Source organism: Branchiostoma floridae, unplaced genomic scaffold, assembly GCF_000003815.2.
Source record: "Branchiostoma floridae strain S238N-H82 unplaced genomic scaffold, Bfl_VNyyK Sc7u5tJ_1570, whole genome shotgun sequence".
Lineage (NCBI taxonomy): Eukaryota > Metazoa > Chordata > Leptocardii > Amphioxiformes > Branchiostomatidae > Branchiostoma > Branchiostoma floridae.
Genome location: NW_023365766.1, coordinates 51,101 through 63,207, shown reverse-complemented (window position 1 = coordinate 63,207; position 12,107 = coordinate 51,101). Strand labels below are relative to the sequence as shown.

Sequence of the window (12,107 nt, the reverse complement as noted above, 5' to 3'; positions counted from 1 at the left end):
ATGACATTTCGACTGAATGGGAAATGGTGTCCTTGTTTTTCCCAGCATTAAGGTTGTCTTGTCTGGGATGATGGTGGAACCTTGTTTTTCCTGTGGCAGCCATACATACACCACACCAAGCGCTACGCGCTGTTACGCCCTATCCGTACGACTGTCAGCGTGGCATTCTCCTTGCCGCCTCCACACCCCGATTCGGTCATTCAACAGCCAAAAAGGCACATATATATACTCTTATCAAATGTTAAAGATAAACTTGGATGTTACGTGAAAAAAGGATAGGTTGAATCCTTGACACCGCACCCATACCAGCAGGATGATACAGAGTTGAACACAAAAATTGAAATCTGGGCACTTTTTTTTCGTGACCCACTGACGTGAGTAGCCCTGGTGCTCGTTCCACGAATTTATAATCATAAGGAGTTTGATACCGTGTGAAAGGAAACACTGGGGGAAATGGTGTCGGATGTAGCCATATCCGAGCAGGGATATTTGCGTATTTGTAACAAATGCTAGCGAATGCAAACGGATTCGAGTTTGATCCCTAGAATATCCGAAATTTGGATTTTTGGGATCCGGAATGAAAAGACTCAAACATATCCCAAAATGGGATTTTCCACGGATGCGAAGTCGTTTTTTTTAGGGATTTCTTCGAATACCTGGAATGATCGGATCGCAAAGAATCCCCAAACGGTATTTCCCTCGGATGCGAAGTCGTTTTTCAAAGGATTTCTTCGAATACCTGGAATGAACGGGTCCCAAAACGGCCTTTGCCGCGGATGCGAAGTCGTTTTTATAGGATTTTCCTCGTATGTTTGTCATGGTCGGATCCTAAAGAATCCCAATACGGAATTTTCCGTGGATGCGAAGTCGTTTTTATAGGATTTTCCTCGTATATATGGCATGGTCGGATCCTAAGAAGTCCCAATGCGGCATTTGCCGCGGATGCGAAGTCGTTTTTAGGGATTTCTTCGTATGATCAGATCATAAAGAATCCAAAACGGGATTTTCTGCAGATACAAAGCTTTAATGAATTTTCCGCACATTTGACAAATCACAATATCATGTGTGCCCAATTACTTTCTTATAAAAGGCTAACACGATTTGAAATGGAAAAGAATGCACAGAATAATCTTATTCTAAACCAGTCTTAGAAGAACTAAACGACGTAATGTCATCGAGGCCGAATCCTGTCTGCCACATGATATGTATACAGATACAATATTGCAACAAGAATGGGTTATACCAGGTATGTGCAGAGAGTCCCTGTTATCTAATTATGTTAAGGGAAAGTTGAATCCTTTAACCGCCAATATCACATGACTTCTTATACTTCCAAATAGAATATAGGATCAAACGTGAATACAATTTGACTTTTTTGTAAAGCTGACATGGGAGTCTGTGGCTAATCTTGCTTCTACGAATATCTGTTTCTATTACAAATCAAAGTCTTCGCGATGTCCAACTCTAAGGAATTTCCACATCCGGCTACAGGATACAGATAGTGAATCCAGCTTGTAAAGTACAACTAACATGACTTCTAGTATCAGTATGTACAGCTTCTCGCAACAGCACAAAGTCTCCTTTCTACTAGTGACAGTGCTTCGCTTCTTTTCAGGCTAGTTACGCCCTGATCCCTCCCAGCTCAATTCCTTCCTGTAGTCCAGTGTTCTCCCAGCTGTTGACACGGCCAGAGAATGTCGACCCGCCTTCTGAAAAAGAGAAAGAATAATCCCATCAAATTTTGAGATAGATGTTTGATGGATGCGTCCGTCAAAGTGATTAGGATGTATATGAAAAGAAATGGTGATTGGCTTGTTATACATCAGGAACAAATGCATCTGATTGTGGTATCGCCATTATCACCGTTACATTCCGCATTATCATACCAAAAAAGTCCCCCGGGAGGGCGCGGCAGAAACAGTCTAGCGTTGCATAATTAGTGACAAGGTGTGATCTGCTTCCCCGGCCGGACTTTGCATTGTGTACGAGACGTCGCATATAAACAAACACGTAAACACCGTTGGAACAGAATGTTCCTATGCGAATAAATACCAGGCTTGAGACAAACATATTTGTATACAAGTACTGTTTTGATGATGATTCAAATTTTTCCCAAATAAGTCAACAGTTACTCAGCAAGTATCATGCTTGTGACTTGTGTTTTGTAAGGCTCCGTTATGTCGTTTTCTGATAAGTTTCTGTTCAGCCCAAGCATACCAAAAGCGCTACTAACTACTAGCCAACAAGGAATGTAGTCACAAAGACGAATTCAAAGCGGGTATTGTTTGGAAACAATCATTGTATAAAACATACCTCGCCGTGAGATCCGCAGGACAGTGATGTAAAATAGCTCCAGGACGCCGAACTACAAAACAGGGCTGGCTGTTTCAGTCCCTCGCCGTCCCGTCCGTCGACTGCCACTTGAGTTTGGTCACCGCCTCAACATCACCCTACTACAGAATTTCACACACGTGTGTACAAATCCATATCCCGAGTTCAACGTTTCAAAACTCAAAGTTTGAGGTACAAAAAGATTGCGGTCCTCACGGACAACGCTGACTATCTCCGCTTTATGTTTAAACTGACTGATGTGCAGTCTGATTGGTCAGAGAGACAACGATTGGATTACCCACAATACACCGCCCCAATGTACGGATGCAAAAAAATACAGAGTCGCATATTTAAGATATCCCAAGATTACCAACAATGCACTGCTCCAATGGAATCCCCTCCACTGGAGCAATCCACTGGAGCAGTGCATTGTTGGTAATCTTGCCACGAATGCAGAAAAAACCCATTTCGCATCCTTACGAATCCGAGTATTCTGGTATCTAGCGTAACGTGGATTGTCTCACTTGTGTTGACGTTACAAACTGTGGTATCCGAGGTACAAAAAGGGGGAAAGATATGACCAATCTAAAAAATAAAATATATGCTCAAAAACAAGAGTGCTAGCCACGCATACGTAAAAAGTAAGTATTCTTACGGAAGCTGTGTTAGCATCCGCCACGAAGTAAGTAAGCAAACGAATTCCGTGTTTGTATCCACCGCGAGTTTCGGATACCAACGAATGCGTTACGGATGTGAATGGGATCCGTGATTTTTGGTAATCTTTGGTATCCGTCAGCATCCGTCAGGATGTTGCAAATTCGTATCCTTGGTATTCGTCTGCATCTGAAGACTTTTCGCTGATAAACAAGAATCCTGACCACGTATTCTTTCGTTTGCGTTAAAAGTAAGTATCCATACGAATACAATGTTTGAATCAGCTAGTGGCTTACAGATACTAACGAATCCGTGATTATAAGTAAGTATCCATACGAATGCAGTGTTAGCATCCGTCACGAAGTACTGAGTATACGGGTTCTGTGTTTGTGTCCACCGATGAGAGTTACGGATACCTACGAATGCGTTGCGGATGCAAGTGGGATCCGTCATTTTTTGGGATCCGTGCTGGTTTTTGGGATCCGTCAGCATTTGTCAGCATACGTCAGCATCCGTCAGGTGTTGCAAATTGGAATCCGTCAGCATCCGTCTACATATTCGGTCTTTTCGTCTAGTGAAATCACACACTCTTTCTTTTGATATATAACACATTACACATTAAAATTGATGCAGAAAAAACGGAAATATGATCAGCCAAAGTTTATATTCCAAACTTTTTGTGCCGAGTTTGTATCATAAAGGTACATTTCTTGTTCATAACATTCTTTTGATTTGTGCTATTGTGCTACAGTAGAAGCCAGTTACTTGCACAACGGATTAATGCACAATTCTGTTAATTGCATGGAATTCCAAAATCCCAAACCGGTGCGGTGCAGCTAAATAACTTCGCAATATTGCAACAGCCGGATAATTGCACGAAATTTACTGGCTAATAGGCCATGGAATTCAGTGGCTTCTACTGTACTAACATCGCGCACTATAGGTTCAAGCATATCATGGCAGTTGCTGTATGGTCGCTCGGCGATGGCAGTATAGTCGGAAGAGGTTTGATCACAGCGCCCCAAGCCACGGGTATGAATATAACACTCTTGCAACCTGTTTTGATTATTCAGGTTGCGGACGTGGAGAGGTCCGGCCCTTTCAGCATTTCTGGCTCTGTCACAAGACTGGTGCCGCACTGCTGAAGGCCTCCATGCAACAGACAACCTACGAGTGCTCCTAGCGGGTAGACTTTGAACTGCAGTCAATATCAGATCCATACATGTTCACCCCGACCAATCGAATGGGGATGTCTCTCACAAATGTGCACACTCCTCTAGACAAGGGGACACCCATCGACTTTCAAGGGGATACTTCTCTTGAAATGGGGATGTCCTTCCCTTTATAAGGGGATGCTTCTCCGAAAATAGTATGTTTACCGGGCATAGGGGACGTCTCTCCGGCACCCCCGCCGGCCCGTGGAATCGGCCGCTAACCCGACAAATTGCTTCCTAGTTCATCTAAATCACAACATCCGGAATTTTCAACCTGCCAGTGCTCTGGACAAACCTTACAGCTCGCAAGGTAAGGATATCTTTTTATTGAAAATTGAAGCATGTAGAAGATGCAGCCGACCGCGCGGCAGACCATCACTTCTGTTCAATGTTTTAATGGCGGCGTATCGCACGTCCGGCAAGCACAACATCGAGTTTTAGCCTAAATATCTGCGTGTTTGTCGAGTTTTAAGGCCTCCCTCCCTAACACACGTAAATGAGAGAAGTTTCTAACACAATGTTAGTCGTAGTTATTGGTTATGGCCTGTGAAAAGGCCACGATGTTACATGACACGCCCGACAACGACGGCTAACAGTGACAGAAACCGGCGCGAGTACGTGTGTGGGGAGGGAAGCCTGTCTCGACAAGCACGGACATGTATCGGGCCACGAAGCCTCGTTTTACGAAAATACCCAATAACTACTACTAACCTTATTGTGTTAGAGACATCTCTCATTTACGTGCGTTAGGGAGGGAGGCCTTAAAACTCGACAAACACGCAGATATTTAGGCTAAAACTCGATGTTGTGCTTGCCGGACGTGCGATACGCCGCCATTAAAACATTGAACAGAAGTGATGGTCTGCCGCGCGGTCGGCTGCATTTTCTACATGCTTCAATTTTCAATAAAAAGATATCCTTACCTTGCGAGCTGTAAGGTTTGTCCAGAGCACTGGCAGGTTGAAAATTCCGGATGTTGTGATTTAGATGAACTAGGAAGCAATTTGTCGGGTTAGCGGCCGATTCCACTGGCCGGCGGGGTGCCGGAGAGACGTCCCCTATGCCCGGTAAACATACTATTTTCGGAGAAGCATCCCCTTATAAAGGGAAGGACATCCCCATTTCAAGAGAAGCATCCCCTTGAAAGTCGATGGGTGTCCCCTTGTCTAGAGGAGTGTGCACATTTGCGAGAGACATCCCCATTCGATTGGTCGGGGTGATGTTGGAACTGAAGTCTTCGAATTTCATCAGGTATGTCAGTACAAACAAGAGTACAAGATCACATTTCCTAACCATCCCATCCAATCCCTTCTTAAAACACATAAACCCTTCATGCTTGTGTCTCTTGCCGTCCTGCCGTTTCCGACAAGAGTACAAGATCACATTTCCTAACCACCCCATCCAATCCCTTCATACAACACACTAACCCTTCATGCTTGTGTCTCTTGCCGTCCTGCCGTTACCGACAAGACCACAAGATCACATTTCCTAGTCATCTAATCACTTTATACAACACACTAATCCGTCATATCCAAATGGCGCCACCCTTCCCGTCATACACCGTAAAACAAAATGGTGGCGCCCAAAAATGCCAACAAAAACAGAACAGGTTTTGCTATCGCAAACCTGTAATTCAATCTTCAATCTCCGGGCCGGAGGGTGTGGTCATGGTGCGCAAACTACTACACAGGGGCGGCGGAACAGTCAAGGTGGGTAAATCAGTTGTAGTTATATATTAGTGGTGTTTGAATCACATACAGTAACTGTAAATGCATTTAAGGTCACGAAGACTTAATTTCGCGGTAGCGGGAAAATGGTCTTTTCGCGGTGGTTTTTATTTCGCGGTAGCACCATGCACTGTAGTCTCTTACTGCCATGGACTTGAAAATGTTCACGGTGGTTTTGTATTCGTGGTGATGAAGCGGCCGCCACGAAAACCGCGAACATTAAACCATTGCAAAAGCTTCTACATTTACAGTACGTCGTAGAGTGGAATTTGTTATCACCAAGCACAGTAGGGTCATCTTCTCTAGTTAGTTCTAAAGAACGCTTGCAGACCTTACAAAAAGTTAGGTGTGACGGGTCGTTCAATTTAATATAACCAGCTGCTGTCGCACAGCCTTCCTGCGAAGATGGTGTGTTACGCCGAAGGGCGGTTATACCCGCCCGGCTATACATTTTAGATACAGATACAGAATCTATTACAAATCTTTTTCTTCCTCTTTTCAAAAAAATCTTTATGCTTGGATACATTGCTAGAAATAATCCAACTTTTCATACTTCATGTTTCAGTTTCCTGTGCAATTTGTTTATCATATTGTTACGTTCTGTGTTTGTAAAATCCATAGTTAAAAAGTTTTATTTTGAGCTTTGTTGCAACACAACGAAAATACTCACGATAAATTTTCAGTCGATCTCACCAACATCTATGTTCACGTTTTACTGCGCTGAAATTTCGGATGTCAGAAGTGTAATGACGTCAGGAGTGAATAAAAAATTGACGAGATCGACCAAAAAATCATGGCGATTTTTTTTTCGTTGTCTCGGAACAAAACTCTAAATTTACAGCGTGGTATGATTGTATAAGTCTAAACCAAAGCATCTTCCTAGAAACATATGAATGAAGGTTAGGCAACTGCTTTTTGGCATATCTTCCTAGAATTGTTGAATTAGTCGTAAATGTAAAATGAGAGTAAATACGGATATAGTTTTCTCCCAGATGCTATATTGAATTACATCATTACTATCTAATTATGAGATTACTCATTACGTGTCGTAACATTTATTCTGCTCTTGTATTTTTTGTTCTCGTTTCTCTTGTTCTGCTAAAATAGCTGTTGCAGCACAAGAACGTCGGAGTCAACATGCAGTACATGACGCTGGTGACAGGGGCCGCTGTTCCCGTCCAGGCTGGTGACCGACTAATTATGGAAATCGAGAGCGCACGTGACTGTACCATGTACTTCCTAAGGTCAGATCTTGGTAAGAAAGCGAAGCATTGTACAGTCGACCCGTACAAGTGGCCACTATGGGTGGATACCGGTACATGTCCAGGTTCGGTTCAGGTCCAAAGAATCAGGTCCAGGTCCGAACCTGAACCTGGTCCTGATTCAGTATGTGAAAACTCTTGAATGAAGGATACTCAAAACAATGGTCCATTTCGCCACAAAGAAATCATTTTCTTTGTATGATATCAAAATATCTGGAAAGTTTCTGTATAAAGCGAATAACAACAAAATGTAGATGAATGGTATGACGTTTAGCCAAATTGCACACTATCGTATGTTACCCATTAAACTCACTACAGACACGATCCTCGGTAATTCGACGGTCACATTTGCTGTTAAAGTAATAAGTACTGGTAAGTTAATGTTTACCCTATACTTCTATTTTGTACTATGTGTAACAGTCGTTGCTATACATTGTAATGCGTACTATTGTCGTGCAATAAAGTTCATTCATTTGCACCAGTTCCGTTTGTGTTTCTGAAGTCACAACCGGTTAACAATTAGGTTTTGGCGTCTATTTGTATATTTGCTTTTTGCACCAATCGCCTAGACAAAACTGGTAGCAGTCTCAGACTTGTTGTGTTCTGTGAAAGTTTACCGTGACATGTTTGCTTACTGCAAAGTCCACCGTCTCCAAGGCCACATATGACGACACACTACAGATAGCTATTTATACACCTGCCGCCTGAGAACTTCACCGTCTGGCTAGTTATAGATAGTCTATCCGCATTTCATGCCCGAAGACACCAGCCGTACAAGATGTGGCTGTACCGCCTGTCCGTGCTGACCACGGTTCTGCAGTGGTCTGTTGTGACCGGAGAAGGCCGTACTGACCAGCTGACCATGTCACTGTGCACGCTGTGGGAAGATTGTTCCAGGGCAGGTCAGTTCCAGTCACAATTTTCTGCGGTCTAAAAAAAGGGTACCATATGGAACATGCGGTTTTCCGTATGGCTGTCAAAGATGTCGGCGTACAAATTAAAGACTTAAAACAGGATCATGATGTAAAACAGGAAGTCTTGGAGATAAAGAGTGGACGTACTCTGGGCGAACATCATGAAAAATTAACGTGTGGCACTACAAATTATGCTCGTGGCAATCATGATTTTATACTATATGAACTCTATACTGAGCAGGTACATATTAAACAAATCAGTAATGTGTATCACATACTACAGTTGAAGTTGCTGTGCACGACGAAGATGCGAGCTGGAGACTGCGGCCGTTTTGCCGGGACGTGGCCGACATGTTGAGGGAACGTGGCGCTGAAAACTGCGGTAAGAAAAGAATATTTCCACTACTTACATGCTGACATATTTTTACCTTTATGTAATGTAGAGGTGTTGTTTGGGGAGTGTGCGTGTGTGCATGTGTCTGTGTGTGTGTCAAGGTATTCAGCATAACTCGTCCAACTCTTCACTAGTTGGACGAAAATGCGTCCAGCTCTTACTAGTAGCTTTTGACGAGAATGATATGTGGTATGTCGGTAAGACATGAGGAGACAAAGAACTTGAAGTAGCAAAGTTACATGCACCTTCACATGGTAGCTTTTTGACAACATCTCAAGTCGGAGTCGTCAGTATATATCTAAATATATATGCTGCGATTGAGTTGACAAATTTTCTACAAAGTCCGCGAACGCATCTGTTCTTGACAACACGTGTGCCTTGTAGGGCTGGCCTTCGCGTATAGCAGAGACGAGCTCTACTGTAATACTTGGGCCATAGAATAGGCAATCGTTTGCACACGGTATTGTGCACAACGTTTTCAAGATATTTCATATAAGCTTTTTCTTCACAGAATCCCCACTGTCTCTGGATGAAGACGAACGAGCAGACGGCGATGAGCGACCGGACCTTGTGAGGGGACAGCTGCCTCAGCACACAGACCTGGCGTTCTTAGGGCGCACAAATTACCTTCATGACTGTTCAGAGATCCATACGGCAATGGCTCTGTTTGGCGATGTGTCAAGTGGCGTACACGACATTAAGCCTGTAGGTCTAAGCAATCCTATCTCTGTATACTGTGATCAGACCACGGATGGGGGAGGGTGGACGGTCCTACAGAGGAGGTTTGACGGGTATATTGACTTTAACAGAGGTTATTGGGCCTTTGTGCATGGGTTTGGGCCAACCAACGGGGAGTATTGGCTGGGGCTGGAGAACATGCACTACTTGACCAATCAAAACGCCTATGAACTATATATAGAGCTGGAAGACTGGGCCGATACGGTAAAGTACGCCAGGTACTCCACTTTCTCAGTAGTGGGGAGTCACCCTTATAATCTGAACGTTGGTGGGTTCAACGGGACAGCTGGTGATGGGTTCTACCTGTCTTACGGTCAAACAGATGATGCTTATCTAAATGGCCGGCCGTTTAGCGCTAGACAAATAGACTTGGACTCCCGAGACGATGCATCCTGTGCTGGAGGAATAAGTGGCGTGACAGGCGGGTGGTGGTACAAGGCCTGCTCTTGGTCTGCTCTCAATGGTCCGTACCTGCGTCCTTCTGATTATACCGGCGGGAGTGGAGCGGGTATCTATTGGAACCCTTTTGGCGGCTCGTACAGAAAGTATTTGAAAAAGTCCAAAATGATGGTTCGTCCAATCGACTTCCAACCATAGGTTGTTGTTGAAAATAAATGAGTGGAATTTGCCAAATATTGTGAATGATCTGCTGAGTGAACCGGCCAACCCTTCGGTTTTCAAATTACTCAAGCCATTTAGCCACATTCAATTTTCTCGGCTCCCCAATGGGGATTTTAGCTTTTAGCATGCTACCGTGTTACTCGTAACGTGTAACTGGCTGTAAACCTGCAATAGGTCAATAAAATCTACTGAGAATCTAACTATCTTTGTGTTGCATAACGAGTGTGACTATCATAACAAGCTAAGACCGGGGGCCTTAAGGCACCAGGTCAAATATGCAGGGTGAGAGGTAAGAGAGTTGTTGTTTTCCTCAAGTACAGGACTTGTGACCGTACATCGCATCTGAAAGTAACTCCCTACCCGAATGTCGAAGCTCATGATTAGAGTGAGGGAATAGGTCTTAAATGCCTGAGCACGAACAAAACCACAAGTCCACCTTGTCATTGATATTTCGAATTCGGTGATTCCTCCTTACACTACCTAACACCAATACATTACACAGACCTGTTCAGAACATCAAGAGTTTCTCAGGGTAATCAATGTTATGCTTATACTACCCCCCCCCCAATGCAATAGCCACTCGGATGGTGTGCGCTTCTGACCGCTATTTATAAGCGCTGATCAGCTGTCAACAGTCCATCACATCGCGAGTTGGATTAATCTATTCTGTACGGAGAAAGGGTGTAGAATAAATGTCCTACATTTGCTTGCAAATGTTGCCTATATAGCTACCATTTATAGCTGGTTGGCTACCTCAGACCTGTTATCTACATGTTTGCTAGCGTCAAAGTTCGCTTCAAAGCCCACATATGACGACACACTCCAGATAGCTATTTATACACCTGCCGCCTGAGAACTTCGCCGTCTGGCTAGTTATAGATAGTCTATCCGCATTTCATGCCCGAAGACACCAGCCGTACAAGATGTGGCTGTACCGTCTGTCCGTGCTGACCACGGTTCTGCAGTGGTCTGTAGTAACCGGAGAAGGCCGTACTGACCAGCTGACCCTGTCACTGTGTAACCTGTGGGAGGAGTGCTCCAGGACAGGTCGGTTCTAGTCACAATTTGTGTATGTCTAAAAGGTGTACTATATGGAACAGGCGCTTTTCCGTATTCATGAAATGAATAAAATGTTACCCAGATCCCAATTTGGGGGCACTTAGTATGATTTATTCTTGTAATTGTACGACCCCTTCGTCTCGTACGAATTCGAAGCTTCGTTCTGGGTATGGCCTTATAAAAAAAAACACATGGCTTGGTGCTGGCTTCTAGCCTAAGGCCAGTGTCAGATTGTGGCTCATATGATATATTATGCTTGTAAGTTGAACATGCATTGAGGCATCTTAAAGCTAGCTACAACATGCTGTTCAATAGTAGTATAGGGCAGAAATTAATGGATCTGGAAATAACACATTGTCAAGGATGTCGGCGTACACATTGTATATAAAACAAGAAGTCTTGGAGAGAAAGTGGACGTACTCTGGGCGACCATCATGAAATGATGATTAAAAAAATACCACAAACGTTGGACTTTAAGATGTAGTACTACTCTCATGCCAATCATGATTTGTATGCTATCTGCTATGTATACCGAGTGACAGGTTTGTAACAAATAGGTCATGTGTATTACGTACTACAGTTGAAGTCGCTGCGCACGACGAAGATGCGAGCTGGAGGCTGCGACCGTTTTGCCGGGACGTGGCCGACATGTTGAGGGAACGTGGCGCTGAAAACTGCGGTAAGACGGGCTACTGTTCGTGCAATTCCACTTCTAACTTGCTGACATATTCTAGCATATCTATTCGACCATGAAAATGAACATAATACATATGCAAGACAGTACTAGACTAAGTGTAACGACAAAAAGCTACTCTAGATCTTCTTATAATTTTTTTTTCCTTTTTACAGTTAAAGATCTGGTCGGTCATCGAAATGTGTTTTCACAAAGCTTTCCCTAAGATTACATACAAACATCAGACAGTTTCGGAATGATGTATATGTAGTTTCTTTTTTTTTACGGGACACTTTTGCTTATTTCTTCTATTTCTCTAAGCTGTTCTTCATTTCTGTTCTGTGCAGAATCGCTACTGCCGCCGGATGAACAAAATCAAGAAAACAGGAGTGAACGACAAGGCCTCGTGACGCAGCCCGACTTGCAGCCATTTCTGTCACTTTTTGGTCGCACAAATTACTTTTCTGACTGCTCCGAGATCCACACGGCAATGACTTTGTCTTCGTGTGACGTTGTGACA

General features: G+C 43.7%; 1 protein-coding gene and 1 long non-coding RNA gene across 3 annotated transcripts in view; both read left to right on the top strand.

Moving 5' to 3' along the window:
* LOC118408325 overlaps positions 1-7,253 on the top strand; it is a 17,699-nt gene extending 10,446 nt beyond the window's left edge. The window contains exon 3 of one of the 2 annotated variants that reach the window (XR_004830284.1): positions 7,034-7,253. This is a non-coding gene — a long non-coding RNA (uncharacterized LOC118408325). Of the gene's footprint in view, positions 1-4,058; positions 4,248-7,033 lie in introns of those variants that run through there. The other variant, XR_004830283.1, reaches the window with a different exon arrangement.
* A 58-nt stretch (positions 7,254-7,311) lies between these two features.
* Positions 7,312-10,150, top strand: LOC118408321 (fibrinogen-like protein A). The gene is made up of 3 exons (XM_035809010.1): positions 7,312-8,090; positions 8,386-8,484; positions 9,008-10,150. Exons 1-3 carry the CDS (start codon positions 7,967-7,969, stop codon positions 9,829-9,831), a joined length of 1,047 nt encoding a protein of 348 aa, XP_035664903.1. The 5' UTR covers positions 7,312-7,966; the 3' UTR covers positions 9,832-10,150.
* The last annotated feature ends 1,957 nt before the right edge of the window (positions 10,151-12,107 follow it).

Coding starts and splice junctions, on each gene's coding strand:
- LOC118408321 (XM_035809010.1), top strand. CDS start 7,967: ATGTGGCTGTACCGCCTGTCCGTGCTGACCACGGTTCTGCAGTGGTCT. Junction 8,091..8,385: donor GGAAGATTGTTCCAGGGCAG/GTCAGTTCCAGT, acceptor CACATACTACAG/TTGAAGTTGCTGTGCACGAC. Junction 8,485..9,007: donor ACGTGGCGCTGAAAACTGCG/GTAAGAAAAGAA, acceptor TTTTCTTCACAG/AATCCCCACTGTCTCTGGAT.